At 55.5% G+C, this 19785-nt stretch overlaps 2 protein-coding genes across 2 annotated transcripts; one reads left to right on the forward strand and one right to left on the reverse strand.

Annotated features, from left to right (window-relative positions):
* Window positions 1-475: 475 nt before the first annotated feature.
* On the forward strand, window positions 476-9691 carry CCDC86 (coiled-coil domain containing 86). The gene is made up of 4 exons (XM_003920187.4): window positions 476-1368; window positions 6534-6663; window positions 8558-8632; window positions 8820-9691. The coding sequence occupies exons 1-4, from the start codon at window positions 614-616 to the stop codon at window positions 8937-8939; spliced, it is 1080 nt and encodes a 359-aa protein (XP_003920236.1). The 5' UTR covers window positions 476-613; the 3' UTR covers window positions 8940-9691.
* A 51-nt stretch (window positions 9692-9742) lies between these two features.
* Window positions 9743-14755, reverse strand: PTGDR2 (prostaglandin D2 receptor 2). Its single transcript, XM_003920186.3, has 2 exons — window positions 14662-14755; window positions 9743-12321 (listed from the first exon to the last, which is right to left on the reverse strand). Exon 2 carries the CDS (start codon window positions 12310-12312, stop codon window positions 11122-11124), a length of 1191 nt encoding a protein of 396 aa, XP_003920235.1. The 5' UTR covers window positions 12313-12321; window positions 14662-14755; the 3' UTR covers window positions 9743-11121.
* Window positions 14756-19785: the final 5030 nt, after the last annotated feature.

Consider the following 19785-nt stretch of genomic DNA (forward strand, 5'->3'; position numbering starts at 1 on the left):
AAAGGTTGAGCCATAGATTATATACGGAAGCACAGGCCCAGAAAAGGCAAGAGTGAATGTTTAACACAAAAAAGACCCATCTTCCACCTCCAGAACCCCCAGATAGCATTCTTTCAGGCAGCTGGATGGAGCACTCCGATCATTTTGGATGCCTGAAGCTAGTGCAAAATGACCCATACTGCAGATGAGAAAACAGGCCCAAGGAAGGCAGGACCCTGACCAACTGCAGGAAGTTCACCACGAAACTTCCATGAGCCTTGCCTATGGGCTCTTCGGATCATTTTTCAACCCCGTTCTTTACCGGAAATAGGTCTTCCCACTTTCCGTTTTCTATTTGCTCGCTCTTCTTTCCCAGGAAACTGTGCAAGAAAAGCAAACGCTAATTCAGGAAAAAGACTGGCTCATCAATCACGTGTTAATGGCACTGGTGCGCATTGCGCATGCGCATGCTAAACCCCACCCCCAGCCCCGTCCACCCTTCACCAACATGGCTGCCTCAGTAACAGCCCCACCTGCGCGTTACGGACTTAGCGACTCGTGACGTCATAGGAAGGCGCCGGTTGTCGGCGGGGGCTACATGTGTACAGGGGTTTGGAAACTTACCGTCTGAGCCATGGACACACCGCTAAGGCGCAGTCGACGGCTGGAAGGCCTACGGCCCGAATGCCCCGAGAGCCTCACCTTAGTTTCGCGGGCGAGACGGGCCATTGTGGAGTTCGAGTCGAACCCAGAAGAAACGAGGGAGCCCGGGTCTCCTCCAAGTGTGCAGCAAGCTGGCCTGCGCTCCCCCGAAAGGCCGCCGGAGACAAGCCCAAGATCACCCAGTCTGCAGGGTGCAGGCTTGGAGTCCCCCCAAGGGCACCAAGAGCCAGACCCAAGCTCCCCCCAGCGTCAGCAAGACCTACACCCAGAGTCGCCTCAAAGACAGCCGGAGTCCAGTCCTGAATCCCCACGATGTCAGCCGAAGCCAAGTGAGGAAGCGCCGAAGTGTTCTCAAGGCCAGGGAGTACTGGCCTCGGAGTTGGCCCAGAATAAGGAGGAGCTGACCCCAGGGTTCCCCCAGCATCAGCTACCGCCGGGCCCAGGGTCACCAGAGCCTTACCCTGGTGAGCAAGCTCCAGGTCCGGAGCCCTCGCAGCCACTACTGGAGCTGACACCCGAGACACCTGGCTCCCCTCGGGGTCAGCACGAGCCGAGCAAGCCACCTCCAGCTGTAGAGACGGTGACAAGCGTCTTCGGGGCAAAGAAGCGAAAAGGTTCTTCATCCCAAGCCCCAGCGTCCAAAAAGCTGAAGGAGGAGGAGCTTCCTGTAATCCCGAAGGGGAAGCCCAAATCGGGGCGAGTGTGGAAGGACCGCTCCAAGAAAAGGTGAAGTGGGGGACAGCATGGACAGGGGTGGGGTTCTCTATAGTGTTGTGAACCTGCCTTTCCCTGCTGCAGCCTGGAGAACAGCCCCAGGGTTAGAGAGAGCTCACGTTAATGGGGGTGTCAGCAAACAGGTCATTACAGTGAGAATGTGGTAAAATGCTCTGGGATCCGGAGGCGGGTGGGACCAGGCCCTCAAAGATCAATTTCTCTGATGCCTTTTCTCCTCAGGGTCCCTATGGGCCTCTCCTGTAGCACCTCAGTTGTGTATTCGTTCTGCAGACATTTACCGTTGTCTGTCCTCTCCAGTGAGGGAGGCAGAAGCAAGTAAACCAGCCATTACTTGATCAGAGCAGTGAGGTCTTCAATATAATCTGCTACAGCCGGGCGCGGTGGCTCAAGCCTGTAATCCCAGCACTTTGGGAGGCCGAGGCGGGTGGATCACGAGGTCGAGAGATCGAGACCATCCTGGTCAACATGGTGAAACCCCGTCTCTACTAAAGGTGCAAAAAATTAGCTGGGCATGGTGGCGCGTGCCTGTAATCCCAGCTACTCAGGAGGCTGAGGCAGGAGACTTGCCTGAGCCCAGGAGGCGGAGGTTGCGGTGAACCGAGATCGCGCCATTGCACTCCAGCCTGGGTAACAAGGGCGAAACTCCGTCTCAAAAAAAAAAAAAAAAAAAAAAATCTGCTACAATTATTTGCCTTTATGATAAAAAGTATTGCTGAGCACTGATTATATAGGACATAGTGCTAAGCACTTTAATAAGGATTTACCAGTCAACAGCCTTTCAAACATGGAACAGCATATACCATCACACTTGCTCTGCACGTCCGCCCTGTGAAGCAGGTGGTGTTATTATTCCTGTTTTTCTGTGTGAGGAAACCGAGGTTAATTGAGCGGTCGGCACAGGACCTGAGCACAGATCTGATTCTGAAGCCTGTGTGCAAAACCCTTTACCCAATCCCAGTAGATCCACCTTGAATTGGATTGCAACCTTCTTCAGGGCAGGCACGAGATCTTTCTTGTCTTTCTGTGCCAAGGGCATAGTAAATGCTCAATAAATGCTTGTTTAATGAAGGAACAAAGTGGTTCGTCTGAAGAAGGAAGAATTTAGGCTGCCTTGAAGGAGAAGTGTGGGGTTCAATTCCAATTGGAGCTAATGGGAACCGCGGGGGAGAGGCGGGGATGTGTGCATGTGAGGGACCCTGAGGTAGGAGGGTGTTTTTAAGGAGGAAGCTGACTCTGGGCCAGGCTTTGTGCTAGGCCTTTTTCTTGTACCCTTAAAACCCGAGGCAGTGACTATTATCCCCCCACCTCTCATTAAACAGAAGAAAACTGAGGCTTCCAGAGTAATTTACTACCAGTCTCCCATGAGAGAGAGACTTTGAAGCTAGAGTGACTGTCAATGTTGGAGAAGTGGATGATGGCACTACCCCTCCGCCCTGTCCCAGCAGGTCACAGGAGAGTGGCAGGGCCACTGATGGAACTGGAGGAGGCTGGTTCAGGTGGGAGGAGAGTGATGAGCAGGTTGAGCGGTGGAGCTTGGGATCCTGGTACTTTCGCTGCAGGTGGGGAGATGGGCTTGCTGAGCTGGACAGGGCTGGGCCCATGCACAGGTGGGGAGAAGGGAGGGACCCGCACAAGACACTTGATCAGCAGCTGGAGGAGGGCAGGAGGCCACAGATCACTTGACCAAGAAATCCGGAGGGAGGGTGTGTGTACAGCTCCCTGTCCAACTCAGACCCTTCCTGACTCACTATTGCTCGCACAGAGCACGCACTCCAGTCTCCTTAATGAGGCCCACCCTCCTCTCCCCTCCATCACTGGAGCTTCCACACCGATGTCTCCTCCATGTTCCTCCCGTGTGTGACGTTCCCTCCTTCACATGTGCAGTTCTGTCTGAAAGGCTCTTCCCTGGCCAATCCCCCACTCATGTTTCAGGGCTCAGCTCAAAAGTCACCTCCTCTGAAAAGCCTCTTTGGCCTATCCAACCAGGGTTAAGTCTCCATGCTCTACGTTATCACTGTGCCCTGTGCTTCTCTTTTGTAACGCCTCCATTTGCGCAGATGCTTATTTATTTGTGTGACTCTTACTGACTGCCTGTTTTCCTTTAAACCAGAGGCTCCATGAGAGTGGGGACTTGCCTATCATGAGATCTCCTAGAGCCCAGCACAAGGAGGCACTATAAGCTGAGCAAGCATTTGAATGAGGACAGAGGTAGTTCATTCATTCCTCAACCAATTTTGTTCAACATGGCTGTGAACAAAAAGTCCCTGCTCTCCTGAAGCGAACATTCTAAATGTGGGAAATAGATAAACATAAGGACATAGATGCTATGTCAGTACTAAAGGCTTTAAAGAAAAATAAACCAGGATGAGGACCAGAGAATAACGGGGAGGGCAAGGTGTTGCCACAGTGCTCAGAGATGGCCTCGCAGAGGGAACCAGGGAGGGGTCTGGGGAAAGGGTATCCGGGCAAGAGGAAAGGGAAGTTCAGAGGCCTTGAGGCGGGAGCATCTCCCGTTTGGGAGGCATTCCAGAAATCTTGCTGCTGGAATGAGGAGAAGGGGAAACAGTAGGACAGGAGGTCAGAGAGACAGTGGGGCGTGGTGACCCTTGCAGGGACTCCAGCTTTCTGAGCTTGGGAGCCATGGAAGCATGTCAAGCAAAGCAGTGAAATGACCTGCCTTGGGAGGTCAGTCTGGCCACTGAAAACACCTCGGTGGGCAGGAGGGAAGGCAGGCAGCTCTGTGGAGAAGGCCCAGCAGGGCCCCCGCATGGATGTTTGGGGTCTTCGAGGGAGCAGCTTCGGTGGGTGGCGAGTGAGCCCAGAGATAAGTCGGAAGCAGCACCCGCTGCAGGGAGGAAGACAGCCGCAGCCGGGAAAGTGCTTGTGGTGGGAAGACCTGCCTGCAGCCCTGCCTTCCTGCTCATGCCAGATGCCACCTTCTCGATAGTGCCCCTCAGGCATGCTGGCTCCCTTCTCTGAGGAGGAGCATTTATTGAGCACCTGTTATGTGTGTGTCAATTACATCTCCCACCACCCTTTGAGTTAGGAATGATTCTCATCTCCACTGGCAAGACTGCTGAGACTCAGAGGCTACTTGCTCAAGGTCACCTGGGTGGTAAGTTGTTGGACTTGGAACACAGGCCTGAGTTCCTTCAATACCCAGGTGAACTGATGATCTGCCTCCGTTCTGCACTGGGTCAGTGCCTTAGCCACCAGCCACATGTGGCTATGTATATTTACATTAAATAAAATGTAAGATTCAGTTTCTCTGTCAGCACCGACCACATTCCCAGCGCCCAGCAGCCACCCATGACTGGTGGCTACCTTATTGGGCCGCGTCCATGTAGAATGGTCCCACCATCACAGAAAGTTCTGTGTGAAAGCCCCGCTCTACAGAGATGCAGCTCCGTGTCCTGGGGTGCTGTGTGTCTCCAGCCTCCCACCGCCTTGTCCCTTCAGGCTTCTCGTACCCCAGCTCGGGAAGCCCGGCTTTACAGTTATGGGGGACGTCCCCGGGGCACCCCATTCTTAGCACATAGGAGGCCAGGGCTTCAGTGGCAGGGCCTTGGGAAGGGGAGAAGGAGATCAGGGAGCTGGGGCCAGGGGTCGGCAGGGCCAAAGGACACCAAAATGCTCCTCGAATCTTTAAGAGAGAAAGACCTAACTTAAGTATGTGGAGGCCACCGAGAGACTTCTCATTCTGTTTTTACTTATTTTTGTGGAAATTTCCAAGCATACAAAGACAGAGCAGAGCTCTCATCAGCATCAACTAGTTCAGCTGCATCTTTGATCCTTGGCATTTTTTTCCCTGAAATATTTTAAGTGCATCCTAGATGCATTATCCCATCCATAAATCCTTGCAGTATGCATTCCTTTTGTTTTGTTTTGGTTTTGTTTTGTTTTGTTTTGTTTTTGGAGATGGAGTTTTGCTCTTGTTGCCCAGGCTGGAGTGCAATGGTGCCATCTCAGCTCACCGCAACCTCCGCCTCTCAGGTTCAAATGATTCTCCTGCCTCAGCCTCCCAAGTAGCTGGGATTACAGGCATGTGCCACCACACCTGGCTAATTTTGTATTTTTATTAGAGACGGGGTTTCTTCATGTTGGTCAGGCTGGTCTTTAACTCCTGACCTCAGGTGATCCGCCTGCCTCAGCCTCCCAAAGTGCTGGGATTACAGGCGTGAGCCACTGCACCCGGTTTATGGTATACATTCTTACAGAGTTGAGCTCAGCTCTCCCATAATGCCAAAATCATCGTCGCTCTTAAGAAAATTCAGATTTCCCTGAGAGCCCTGATGTGCCCACTCCATCCATGTCCAACTGGGGGAAGAGATTCTTTTTTTTTTTTTTTTTTTGAGGCAGAGTGTTGCTCTCTCTCCCAGGCTGGAGTGCAGTGGCATGATCTCGGCTCACTGCAACCTCCGCCGCCTAGGTTCAAGCAGTTGTGCTTCAGCCTCCCAAGTAGCTGGGGTTACAGGCGTGCACCATCACACCCAGCTACTTTTTGTATTTTTAGTAGAAACTCTAGTAGTTTTCAGTAGGTTTTGCCATGTTGGCCAGGCTGGTCTCCAACTTCCAATCCACCCACCTTGGCCTCCCAAAGTGCTGGGATTACAGGCGTAAGCCACCACACCTGGTCTTGGTGGGTAAGATTCTGACTCATTACCCAGAACTCCGACCAGTCACACGACTCTGGAATGGAGGGCGCCACCTCCGTCGGGGTGAGCCCCGCACCTCCAGAGGCGTTCACACCCAGGCCAAATGCACTGGGCGGAAACAGCAGAACTTGACCAAAGGGGCCACGTAGCCTGGACTCTGCAGTCACTGGCAGGGTTCGAGTCCTAACTGCCGCTTAGAACAAGGTGTCTTTGGGCAGCTTTTAGCTTCTCCACACCTGGCTTGCTCCTCTGTAAGTGGAGAGGATAGAAGTACCCATCTCAGAGGCATGTAGACAAGGCTTGAGAAATGGCAGCCAGCACAATCAGGGTTCCTTCCTGCCCCACGTTTCTGCAGACCTGGAGGGCTGCCTGTCAGGCCAGCAAGAAGGTGGTTCCACCTGGGCTCTAGGGAAGAGGTTTCAGAGCCTGTGGCCAAGAAGAGCCAGGGCGTGGGTAGCGCTTGCCCCACAGACCCTAGAAGCACCCCCCTCCCCCTTTCAGATTCTCCCAGATGCTCCAGGACAAGCCCTTGCGCACATCATGGCAGCGGAAGATGAAGGAGCGGCAGGAGAGGAAGCTGGCCAAGGACTTTGCCCGTCACCTGGAGGAGGAGAAGGAGAGGCGCCGCCAGGTGAGGGGCCAGCCAGGCTGAGGCTGGGGCTCGGAGGGCCGAGCTGCTGTCTGCTGGGACAGACCTGAGGTGGGGGCTTCCACACGTGCCTGCAGGAGGCCGGCTTGGTTAAGAAACATTCTTGAATCTGAAGGCCCCAGGGAGGAAGGGCACCTGGCCAGAAACAGAAGTGCAGTCCAGGGCCATGGGTCAGGGAGCCTAGGGGACCATCCAGGATAGTCTAGGCCTCTGAAAGCCTCAGGGACAGGGACAGAGGGGAGGACCAGAAGCAGGCCTTGGGGAGAAGCCCAGGAGGAAGCCCCGGGTGGTAGGGCGGTCAGTGAGATGGGGTCGAGGCCCCTTTCCTGGGACCTCCTCATTTGGGAAGGGCTTGCAGATTGGAAATCCACGTCCCCGGTATGGCTGCTCATTGTCCAGGAAGCAGCCCCCACGCCAGCAACAAACATGGCCCCCGCGCCTCTCCTCCCCTTCTGTCCCCTGTCACTCATCCCAGAGCCAGGAAGCCCCTGTGAAGGGTCACAGCCTCACCCACATCTGCCAGGGACTTTTCAGGGTGGGAAAGAGGGCGTTCGGCAGGCAGCATGCAGAGAAAGCGGGGTGGCGTTGGTTGGCACCTGCCCCCAGGGCAGGCAGGCAGTCGGGGGGCTCCTCCTCCACTCCTCTAATGACCCCAGGGCTAGAGGAGGAGCGCTGAACGGGATTCAGACAACTCACCCCTAGCCTGTGGTCCCAGCCTGGCCACTGAGAAAAGGAACGGGCCAGTCACTCAGTCACCCGTCACCCACTCTAAGTCACCTCAGCTCAGCTTACAGCTGACACCCTGGGAACGGTGTGTCTGCCACCATATGCTGAGGCCTTATCGCTCTTCCTGTGTGGCCCTGGCTCCCTCTTGGGCAAGAGAGAGCTACTGTCCTGCTTCTCACCGTCCACTGCAGAGGCTCCTGCCCCGCCCCCAGCCCAGACCTGCCCTGACCGCAGGAGCCCAAGGCTCACTTCTCCTTTCCCCCCAGGGGCCTAGGCCACCCCTGCTACTCCAGGTTGCCAAAGCCACCAGAAACCCCTAACCATGCAGCAGACTTGGAGCCAGTGTCCCCGCCCTGGCCCTACCAGGGGACACAGTCAGCATGACACAGTCCGAGAGCGCTGGGTGTCACCTCCCAAGACAGACTCCATCTAGAGTCTCACTGTGCCCGAGGAGCTGGGGCTGCTCCAAGCCCGGCATACACATTTTCTCCCTTATCTCTCAAAACTATCTTATGAGGTAGATCCTGTGGTCACTGTCACTTTAAACAAGGAGAAGCTGAGGCACAGAGTTAGCCAAGGTCACTGGTGTAGGAAATAACAGGATCAAGATTCGAACCCAGGCCAGAGAGCTCCCAGGCGTCTTCCGTGCAGCACAGCCCCACACCTTCGAGGATCTCGGGGAGCAGCCCTCACCCTAGCCCAGCTTTCTGCAGCAGTAGCACGTCAGGAGAAGCAGCGGAGACTGTCCAAGAGGGTGGGAATGGGGAACGGCCAGCTCCCCTTTCTCTCTTGGCAGTTGATGAGAGTGGCATGAAGGGCCACTGTCTGCATGTGTGTGAATCTCCAGGTGGGCACCCCCCGTGTCTCAGCCCACCCAGGCCTCGTCGCTCAGCCCCTGTCCTCAGCTGCCTGTCCCATCCCCACCTCCCAACATGAAGTCAGGAGCTTCCACCACGGCGGGCCCTGGCACGAGACCATGGCACAGGATAGCTCCTGTGGCCCTCCACCCACACCACCCACCTGGAGCCTGCCTTAGAGGGCCCTTCCCCCTCCTCCTGAGAATTCTGTCCACTCCCACTCTTCTGGGGCCTGAGAGACCAGGGCCGCCTCTGCTCCCAGACTCAAATCCCCTTTCCCCCAAATGTTCCAGGAGAAGAAACAGCGCCGGGCTGAGAACCTGAGACGCCGCCTGGAGAATGAGCGGAAGGCAGAGATCGTCCAAGTGGTGAGTGTTTCGTTTTCTCCCACCCTTCTGCCCCACTTGGGGGTGCAAACCAGGGCCTCGACCCCTGCTGCGTGTGTCCCGATGTCACGCTGCAATTCCAGGCCCTTGTGGGGTGGCCTTCCTCTCCCCTGGGACCGTGGACCGAGGCTGCAGCCGCACTAATGCCCTCCCCTCACACAACCCCCAGATCCGAAACCCTGCGAAGCTCAAGCGGGCAAAGAAGAAGCAGCTGCGCTCCATTGAGAAGCGGGACACCCTGGCCCTGCTGCAGAAGCAGCCACCCCCACGGCCAGCAGCCAAGATCTGAGCTCAGGACAGCCAAGGCCGTCCATGGCCAACCACCATGCCAGACACAGCACCTCCGGCCGCTGCTCAGACGCCTCTGCTGGCACCGGGACTCCAGCCGCTTGGCTCCAAAACAGGGAACCCCCCAACCAGGGTTCCTGGGCCTTTGAAGGCTTGCAGGCAGGTCTGTGTGGGACACAAGCCCAGAGGGGGCCTGGGACCTGGCAGAAATGTGGGCGAGAAGAGAATTAGCCCCTATTCCTTCTTCCTCCCCTTCTCCAAGTGCCTTCAAACCAAGAACAGTACATTCTTCTGGTTCCTCAGTGAGCTGGTGACTGACGGGTGGCTCCCCCAGTGGTGTGTGTCTTGTTTCAGCATCCTGGGTCCGTCCCAGGCCTGGAGGCTGGCAGTTGGGATTCCCCAGTTGGGAATCGACACTTTCCCAAAGGTTGCTCTGGGCACCTCTGCACCCCACTGGCTCTGTCCCCAGCAAGCTGAATCCAGCTCCCCATTCTCAACACTGAAAGGTTAAAATGGGGAGGTTGCAGGGAACAGGGTTTTTCCCTAGTACGCCCTCTCCCAAACCAGATTCTGCAGAAGCCCCAGAGAATCTAACTCCTGTCCGTCCAGTCTACAGCACAAATATTTATTGAGTGCCTGTTGCGTACAGGCACAGTGGTAGGCACCAGCAAATACATACAGTAGACCAAAGTCCCTGCCCTCGAGGTGCTTTCATTCTGATGGAGAGAAAACATAATAAACAAGCAAAATGTACCACGTGTCAAATGGGGGAAGTGCTGTGGGAGGGAAGCGATGGGAGGGAGAATGGGCAACACGGGCTGGCTGTGCAGCCAGCTGGGCACCTCACTCTTTCCTTTGCTGAACACCTACTGTGGGCCAGGCCTTCGGTGGCACAAGAAACACAGGACCAAGATCCCCAGAGTTTCTCATCTGCTTATTTCACTGACGTTTCATCCACCCTGCAACATTCATTTGCACCAACTCTGTCAGTTCTGGGTTGCAGAGCTACAACACAGTGGTCTCTGACCTCAAGTCCATGGCAGGCAGAGGAATGAGACGCGGCGCAGTGGAAGTGCCAGGTCAGAGATGCAAGTTACCCCTCCTACTCACAAATGGGAAGTGGTAGCTGCCTAGCCCGGTGCGGGCTGGAGGCAGGGGCTGCACAGATCTTGGCATTACCAGTGTCCAGAGGGATCCCACAGAACAGCAGGCCTGCAGGGAATTCTGGTCAGGTTGGCTAAGAAATGGCATGATGTGGTCTCAGAGCTGCTGTGCCCATTTGAATTCTAAAGACAAAAGATCTTTAGTCATTTCGCCCGTTGGATTTGATTAGCCCCAGGTTTCCCAAGAGACTGACCCTGGCATCCCCTGCTTCTGCCTTGGAAGTACCTTGGGCAGTGATGGGTCACAAGGTAGTGTCTTAAGTCCCTCAAGTAGCTCAGAGGATGTCCTCGCTCACCGGAGGGTAATTGAGCATGTGATGCCTGAGGTTATGAGTTTCACCTTGCAGACCCTGTGGTCATTAGCCCTGAAACTGGGCAAGCCAGTTAACCTCCCTGAGCCAAAGTGTGCTCAGCTGTAAAGACGCTAATAGAAGCGGCCCCTTAAGATTGTGGGGTAAAGCATCTAGCACAGTAAACGTTGGCTGAATGCAGAGGGCAGGCTGGAGCTGTGCTTCTCAAAGCTTTCCTCTCTCTTCTCCAAAAATACATAGCCCGTTTCAGGTAAAACCTCACCCCCACCCCCACCCCATCATCTGTTAAAATTGAGCTCCAGGGAGACGCACGCGGAGTGCCCTTCCGACTCCACTGCCCTAGTCTCGGAAGTCATTATTATGAGTTTCACTTTGCGTTACTCCGGGCCTCTGGGAACCTACGGCCCTGGCTTCGCGGCCTGGCATCTTGTGAAGTGCAGACTCAGCACCGGCCGGGCCTCCTGAATCAGACTGCACTTAACAAGACCCCTCCGTGATTCACAGGCGCATCAAAGTTCAAGACGCACTGCTTTAACTCACTGTTTCTAAAAAAAAAAAAAAAGTTCAGAGTCTCCCCGGGCGCTTTAAAATAAGGACACCTGGGTCCCGCCCCTCGGACGTTTTGATCTCCGCGGCTGGAGTCCGGGTATCAAGTTGAACCGCGGCGTCCTGGTGATGCTTTCGCGCTTGAGCGCTGCCCTGCCTGCTTCTAACTCGAGGCATTGCTCAGCGCCCGGTCCCGAGGGCCCCTCTGCGGGGACGCTGTGCAGCCACCCAGCAGCCAGCCGAGGAGGCGCGTCGGGCCCCGCGAGGCCTGGGGGTGACTGTCGAGCGCGAGGGAGGAGGCCGAGCGAGCGGTGGAGGGCGTGCGGCGGCGGCGGCGGCTGCTGCCCGAGCCACCCAGCTCGCTGTCGTCCACCAGCACGCTCTCCAGCACCGCGCGCAGCGAGCGCCGCAGCTTGCGCAGCATGTCGGGGCAGGTGAGCACGTAGAGCAACGGGTTGGCCACGCTGTTGAAGAAGGCTAGGCTGGTGACGAAGGGCAGCCCGCGCCACACGAGCTGCCGCAGCCCGGGGTCTGAGTGCGCCCGCGCCTCCAGCAGGCTGAACACGTGGTAGGGCCCCCAGCAGAGCGCGAAGGCCGCCACGACCGCCGCCACCAGGCGAACGAAGCGGCTGGGCCGCCGGCGGCCGCGGTGGTGCAGCTGCAGGCTCACGGCCGCGTGGCTCAAGGCGATGATCACCAGCGGCACCAGGAAGGCCAGCAGGAACTTGCTGACGGCCAGGGCCGCCTGGCGCGAGTTGCACGTGGCGTCGCGGTCAGGCCCCGGGTTCAGGAGCAGGACGTTGTAGTAGCACATGATGCGCCCGTCCAGCCGCAAGATGGTGTCGCGGAACACGAAATAGGGCACCGTGTTGAGCAGCGCCAGGGCCCAGAGCACCAGGCAGACTTTGTGCGCCGCGGCCACGGTGCGGTGGTTCTGCGCCCACACCGGCCGCACCACCTGCAGGCAGCGGTCCAGGCTGATGGCGCTGAGCAGGAAGCCGCTGGCGAACATGTTGAGAAAGAAGATGGAGGAGTGCAGCTTGCAGAAGGTGGTGCCCAGCTCCCACGAGTGGCCCACGGCCAGGAAGTAGGTGAAGAAGGGCAGGGAAGCAGACGCCAACAGGTCGGACAGCGCCAGGTGCAGCACCCAGGTGGTGACCACGGTCTGGCGCATGCGGCAGCCCACCACGAAGAGGATGAGTCCGTTCTCCACCAGGCCCAGGACCGAGGCCAGCCCGTGCAGCAGCACGGCCGCGTGGTCGATGTAGCGGATGCTGGTGTTGCTGTGGCTCTGGAGACGGCTCATCTGCTCCAGGATGGGGCAGAGCGGCTTCAGCGTGACGTTGGCCGACATCGTGGGGCTCTGCGGTGGAGGGAAGGAAGCGCCGAGGTTGACAGTGCAGGGGCCACGGGGCAACGAAGAGAGGGGCCTGGAGTGGGGCCCTCCCCAGGAGATGCCAATGTGACCCACGAATATACTGGGCGGGGGGATGGGGGATAACATCCCGGAATTGCTGTGCAACATTGGGCAGGTCATTCAACCTTCCTGAGCCTGTTTCTTCCTCTCTAACTTGGACGTCGGTCATCACAGCACCCATCTCAGAGAGTTACTGGGAGAATTAAGTGAGTTAATACATAAAAGCATTTAGCACACAGCAAGTGCTATATTGGTGTCATTGTGATGATTATGAAACAAATAGTCTAAGATCACACAGAGATATAGGAACAAGGTCAGGCCACGCCAGTCCCCAGAGCACTGGGTGGGGGTGGAGGGCAGTGAAGGAGGTCCCGCATGTAGGGCAGGAGGGTTCTGCTGGCCTAGGGGGTGGAGATGCTGCCCCTTCCCACCCACAGCACCACCAGACCTTGCCTCTCTACAGATCCCCTGTGCAGTTCCCCGCACTCAGTGGTGGCTGGTTAGATGTGTTGACCATGAACAGTGGGGCCAGCCCCGTTCTCTGATGGTTAGAGAGGAAATAAGATAAGAGCCAGGAGAGGTGGGTAGGAGGAACTCTCACATGGGGCTCTGGAGGCCCAGTGGGGCCAAAAGATCTCTCCCTTCTTGGGGGCAGCCACAGCAGCTCTCTCTGTCCCAGGAAACCTACCCTCGTTCATTCACTTACTCCCTCACGCACTTATCCAACAAATAAGACATGCATGCTCACACCCTCATTGAAAGCCTGAAAGACCATCAAATGTGAACCTGGTCAAGATCGGTGAGGACTGAGGAAATTGCATGAGGCTCCATGCAGGAGGTAGAGGGCAGGTAGCAGGGGACGGGAACTCAGGTTGTCCTGGGCAGCGCTGACACCCCAGGTACTGTGGTAGGTCCTTCACAAAGGTGCTGTCTTTCTGGCTCTAGAAGAAAGGTGCTAGTACTCCATCCCATTTTATAGATGAGAAAACTGAGCCTCAAGGGGTTAAATAGCTGGTCCAGTGCCACCCAGACAGCACAAACATGGAGAAGCAAGTTTCACGCCCGCCTGTGCGCTTTCCTCTAGCCCTACTCCAAGGAAGAGAGGATGGAGGAGGAAGAAGAGAAGGACAGCAGGCGAGGCGAGCGATGGTCTTCAGTACTCATCTTTCTAGGGAAAACATTGTTAGCCAGGATGAGAAAACCCACTCCCTTCCAGAGACCACAGTCCTTTTATAGGGTGGGTTTCTGGGATATCAACCTAGAATTCTGCTGGCAGGTGAGCTCCTTGGAGCTGGGGATCTGCAGATAGATGGAAGAGGAGCCTGTGCTTCCTGGCAATGGGCACACTTCCTAAGCTTTGGAGCAGGCGTCCCCAAACTTTTTACACAGGGGGCCAGTTCACTGTCCCTCAGACCATTGGAGGGCCACCACATACTGTGCTCCTCTCACTGACCACCAATGAAAGAGGTGCCCCTTCCTGAAGTGCGGCGGGGGGGCCGGATAAATGGCCTCAAGGGGCCGCATGTGGCCCACGGGCTGTAGTTTGGAGACGCCTGCTTTGGAGTGTGCAGTGTGGTTACACTTGCAACAAACCTATGAGACCCCAGTTTTCAGAAGAAACTGACGAAGTTCAGAGAAGCACAGCAATATGCCCAGCGCTCCCCAGCTGCAGCGGTGGGGCTGGGACTTCACTCCCAGCAGGCAGCCAAGTGCCATCCCCTCTGCCCTGAAACATTCCCTGCAGGCCAGCTGCTGCTTATCCAAGTCCCACAGGGATGATCAGAGAGCACAGTCCTGCTACCCTTTGGAACCACCAGATCAGTCCTTCTGATTCTGTGGAGACAGCCCCCAGCCTCCCAGGACTGACAGCCCAGCAGCCAAGGTCCAGCTTTGGCAGGTTAAAAAAAAAAAAAAAAAAAAAGGAGTTGTTGGGTGGACAGAGAGTGCAAGCTTGTGGGAGTCCAAGACCTGGCTTTGAACCCCAGCTCCTCGGCTTCCTGGCTGCGTGAACTTGGGCCAGTCACCCTAAGCCTGCTGGTGTCATCTTCCCACATAGACTGCTGATGAATATTGACAGACAGTTGAGTGGTTGACCCTGGTACCTGGCATGGAGTTAATGCCTAAGCAAACTTAGTCCTTGCCTTCTCTCGGCATCAAGTCCCCTCCAATCTTTGGTAAACTCAACCTTCTGCCATCCTAGCTAATAACAGCCCTCTCACCTAGTCAAACTTTGCCTTCTCCTGTGGGTCCAGAGGCTGCTCAGGGCCTGGGCCACTGCCTCCTTACCTGGGCACAGAGGGGGCACGGAATTCCAGCCCTGGTGGCTGTCAGCTCCAGACAGCAGCTAGACAAGAGGCAGCAGGCAGGCAGAGGCAGCAGAGGGAGGCTGAGAGAGGAAATAGCTGTCAGCCCCAGTGCATGTGTGTTTAGGGGTGGGGTGGGGTAGGAGGAGGCGGGGACAGCTGGAGAGTGAGTTGTCACACGAGTGTTCAAATATCATCAATCTCCATCAATGCCGGCAGCCCCTGCTCCACCCACCCCCACTTCATGAAGGAGACTGCAGAAACCCAGAGGGTGGTGCAAGCGCATGTGAAAAAATCAATGTGTGCAAGAGAGTGTGAGCCCACGTGTGCGTAGGGGTGTGCTTTTGAGAGTGACCAGTGTGTAGGGTAAGTGCATGAGGAGAATGACTCATCCATCTGTGCACTCTTCCTGGGCCGCCGTCTCCTGATACCATAATCCTCAGAGAAGAAACCCCTCCGGCTCTTCTAAGTTTCCTAGGCAGAGTCGGGGGCCTGTCCATGAGGGACCAGAGGGCTCTCAGGCCAGGCAAGTACAGTGGGGAAGTGAGGGCAGTAGGAAGAATGCCAGCCAAGAGGTCAGGCGCTTCTGTTTGCTGAGCCCTAGGGGTTGTCATCTGTGAGCAGGAGCAGTAACATCTGCTTTACAGGCTGTGGCAAGGGTCGAATGAGATGGATGACACAGAGCTCCCAGCACACAGTTAATGTTTATAAAAATCAGCTTCCTTCCCCTCTGAGGGAAAAATGAATATAGGCTCTAAGGCAAAGGTCCTATAGCTTTTATTTAAAACAGGCTCAATTTTGGGAGGCCAAGGCAGGCAGATCACTTGAGGTCAAGGAGTTCAAGACCAGCCTGGCCAACATGGCAAAACCCCATCTGGACTAAACATATAAAATTTAGCTGGGCGTGGTGGCACATGCCTATAATCCCAGCTACTTGGGAAGCTGAGGCACAAGAATCGCTTGCACCTGGGAGGTGAAGGTTGCAGTGAGCCAAGATCACGCCACTGCACTCCAGCCTGGGTGACAGAGTAAAAACTCTGTCTCAAAAAAAAAAAAAAAATTGAAATTTAATTTTTTTAAAAATGGCTCAAAGCCCTAGCATAAGAGAAGTTTGCATTTTATTGTTTCCTAACTCCTTACTCTCATTTGCTGATCAAGCTTCCTGGGGTCAGCACGGTCCCTTCGACCTCAGCATCTCAGCACCTAATAGATACTCATTAAAACACGTTAAGAACTCAATATCCCTATATCAAGGCAAAGGCACCTCCCGTGGGATGGACCACACAAGCATCTTTCATTTAGACTGAGGCTTAATGCAGAGCCTGATGCATAATAAACTCTTGCTGAGAAACTCCCATCCTGAATGGAAAGTGAAGAAAATGTTATGCCCTTGTGATGGGGATGGTACATCTCATTGTAGCCCAATATGGCAGATCAGTAAGCGCCTTAGTGATCCGCATCATTAGCAATAGGAAAAGGTCTCCTCTCCCCCAGGTCAGAGAAGGCTTGACTTCCTAAGACAAATGCCAGCAGCCCTCCAGAGAAAATAGGCAGATGATTCCTTTCCACTTGGGGAGCATACCCTCTTTTCCGACCACCCCCAGCATCCAACCCACTGAACCACAGACAAGACCATGTGTTTCTTGTCTGCACACAGACCGTGTCAGACTGTGGTTAAGCCACACTCCGGCTGAAGGCCTTAGTCCCTAAAACAATCTCCTCCAAGGCTTGGAACTCAACTTCAGAGCCAGCAAGAATGGAGGTCAGGTCACTTGCTGGGACTCTGGGGCCAGTGTTCAGATGCCACTGCCACTCCCCAGCTATGAGACCTTGGGCAAGTAACTTCACAGCAGTAAAATATGAACTTTAAAAGGTGCTCCTTCTGCTAAGAAGGGCTCCGGTCCCAGCCCCAAAGGACAGGGGTTGGGGCCCAGATTTCTCTTTGGACTAAGAAAAAGAATCACCCCTTCCCCACCACCCCGCCCCACCCCGCTCCACCCCACAGACACATCTCAGCACCAGGGCATCAGGCTTGAGATAAGGCACAGCCCTTCCTCCTGAGCCCATCCCACCCTTGCCCCCTCCACTGGTGCCCTTGTGCAGTGAACGTCCCACACAACCTCTCCTGGCAGCCCTGCTGAGATGCTTCTTTTGGGGCTACAAATCCCTTACTCATCTGCCCCTTCTCAGCCCTTGTTTCCAGTCCTGTAATCACTGCTGTGGCTCATGTCCAGACCTCTCTGAAGAAAATTTATTACTAAGTAAACAGAAAAAGTAACTAAGCTTAATGAAGTTACCAAAACAAACCAAAAAAGGATTCCAGATGAGCAGGGCCCAAAGGCATTTTCTGAAGAAGAAGGAGGCGCTGATGTTCTTGGGCCCCTGGGATGCACTCCCAGTGGAAATGGCCTTCCTGCACGTATTCAGACAACCCTGAGTCCCACAGCCTCCACGGTGGAGGACACCAAGGGCAGGAAGTCCAGGGGGCAGGATGCAGGCCTTGCCTCCACCCCTGGGGTTCCAGGAGCCAAGAGCCAATGCTGGGTCCTCGGAGAGGAGGGCAAGGGTCTTGGAGTGAACAGCAGCGGTAGAGACCTTGGGCCAGGGCTCACCGGCTGGGAGCAGAGGCCGGGAGCCTCCAATGGACCAGGTCACACCTGCTCAGCCTGAGTCTAAGAATAAGAAAAGCGAATCAGCACCTTTGTGGCTATCTCCAGGTGGCAGGCCTGTGCTGGGGACACAGGAAAGGCACCAAGACTGACTCCTTACTCTCATTTGCTGATCAAGGTTCCTGAGGTCACCACCATCCCTTCAATCTCAGCACCTAATAAATACTCATTGAAACATGTTAGGAACTCACTATCCCTGTATCAAGGCAAAGGCACCTCCCATAGGATGGACCGCACAAGCATCTTCCATTTAGACCTAGGCTTAATGCAGAGCTGATGCATAGTACACTTGCTGAGAGACTCCCATCAGGAGTGGGAAATGGGCCTCACAGAGCTCAGAATCCAGAGGAGGGTGACCAGGGCCTTGGACAAGGGCCCAAATGCACAGACAAGGGATTTTCAACTTGAATCTGTATCCAAGTCACTTGCAGGGTTGTTAAAGCCCCAGTTGCTGGACCCCGATCCGAGAGTGTCTGATCCAGCAGTTCTCAGTCGAGCCTGGGAATGTACATTTCTACCAAGTTCCCAGTGACACCGATGCTCCTGACCAGGGACCGTACTGAGGACTGAACCACTAGAATGGAGAACGGTGGGGTCCTCGGGTCTGGGGAACTGCCATCTCCGCCCTGGTCGCCAGCAGGGCCATTTAGCCAAGGAGCCTGCGCGCCCACCTCCCGTCTCTGAACCTGTGCCCTCGTCGCCACTGTGAGGATTAAAGGAGATGATAAGCCATGTGCTCAGCTCAGGGCTAGGCACAGCGTGAAGACACAGGTGCCAGCTGCCATCATTATTTCTTGGGGTCTTGTCTGCAAGGATGCCGATGGGAGAACATCAGTGATGGGAGGTTGAGCCTCCCTGGAGCGGTGAGAGATTGAGTGAGGAGAAGATGGCCCAAGCCTTGAGCCTTGTGATCTGAAGAGTGGGCTGGGCTAGGCTGGGCTGAGTGCCTGCCAAACCCTTCAGCCTGGCCTCTCTGAGAGCTGGGGGAGAGGGCAGGGTCTGATCTTCATCCTGAGCCGTGCCCTGCCTCATCCCATGCCTGTGTCCCCCAGGGCTGGGAGAGCGATGCAGCCACACTCAGGCCCTGGGCCCTAAAGCACAACCTCCTCCAAGGCTTGGAACTTAACATCAGAGCCCGAAACAGCAGAAGTCGGGTCCCTCACTGCCACAGCACCACCTTCCACCGCAGAGGAGACAAATCTGAGCCTGTCGCTTCCTGGCACGGGGACATCTGCTGCATCTCTGTTGCCCATGGGAGCTGTCCAGATTCCCAACCTAGCACTGACGGCCTTCAGGATCCATCCACCAACCATCAGTCCCGACACCCGCTTCCTCATGTCCACAGCTACCCCATGCTTTCTTTCCCACCTCCATTCCTTGGCGCGTGCTGCTGCTGCTGCTGCTGCTGCTGCTGCTGCTGCTGGAAATGCCTTTCCCTCCACTACTCATCCTGCAGGGCCCCTTTCTGAGACCATCAATGTCACTAGGTACTCAGAGGATACTTACAGCATCAATGTTTAACAAATACAGCCAAGGGAGCTAAGGAACGGAGAAGGGGCTGATGGCCCCCAGGCACAGGGCCCAGCCCCGATGGGCTTTCTTCTCCCTCTGGCCCTACCTTAGGAGGAGGGTTTTAATGTTCCTTTCTGGCCACTTTAAAGAAGTCAGTGAAACAGGAAGTGAGAGGCCTGACAGGAAGCAGGGTGAAGCCTGCCCTGGGATCCTCCGGCCCCTTGCTCAGAGGCCCTCGAGCTGCCCACACCCAGCAGAGGAGCAGCATGGCAGGGCCCAAATGACACCTTGGGGAGGCCCAGGTTGAGATCCCTGGTGCCACCGTCACCCACGGGACTCCTCACATGGCCAACAAGCCCCTCGGTGATCCATCCCACCCAAGCCTCCCCCAGCATTGCTGCTACTCCCAAGTGGCATCCTGTCATCAGCCAACACTCACCACTGTCCCCTCCTGTTCGGGCACACCAGGCTGTTTCTGGGCCCTAGCTTATGCTGCTTGTTCTCTGCTCTGGAATGCCTTTTCTTCCCTTGGCCTCTCGGTGAACTCCTATTCATCCTTCAAAACCCTGGTTAAAGGTTGCCTCCTCTGGGAAGCCTTTGCTGATTCTCTCAGACAGATCCACACGCTGTCCCTCCCTCCCACATCTCCACTTCACTTGACCTGCAGCCCCCTTGTCCTCCCTTGTAACTGTTTTTCACACAACTGTTCACCACCCTCATGAGCCACCTGAAGACACAGACTTATTCCTACTTTATCTCCTCACCTCCAAAGCCAAGCAGAGGGCCTGACACACGAGCGGGATCCCAGCAAATATTTGCTGAACAGAACGAATCTCTGAAATTGGCTTCCATGTGCAGACCCCAAAGGACCCCCGTTCCTCAACATGACCCACTCTGGAACCTTTTTTATTTTGAGACTGAGTCTT

This window comes from Saimiri boliviensis, chromosome 6, assembly GCF_048565385.1.
Source record: "Saimiri boliviensis isolate mSaiBol1 chromosome 6, mSaiBol1.pri, whole genome shotgun sequence".
Classification (NCBI taxonomy): Eukaryota; Metazoa; Chordata; class Mammalia; order Primates; family Cebidae; genus Saimiri; species Saimiri boliviensis.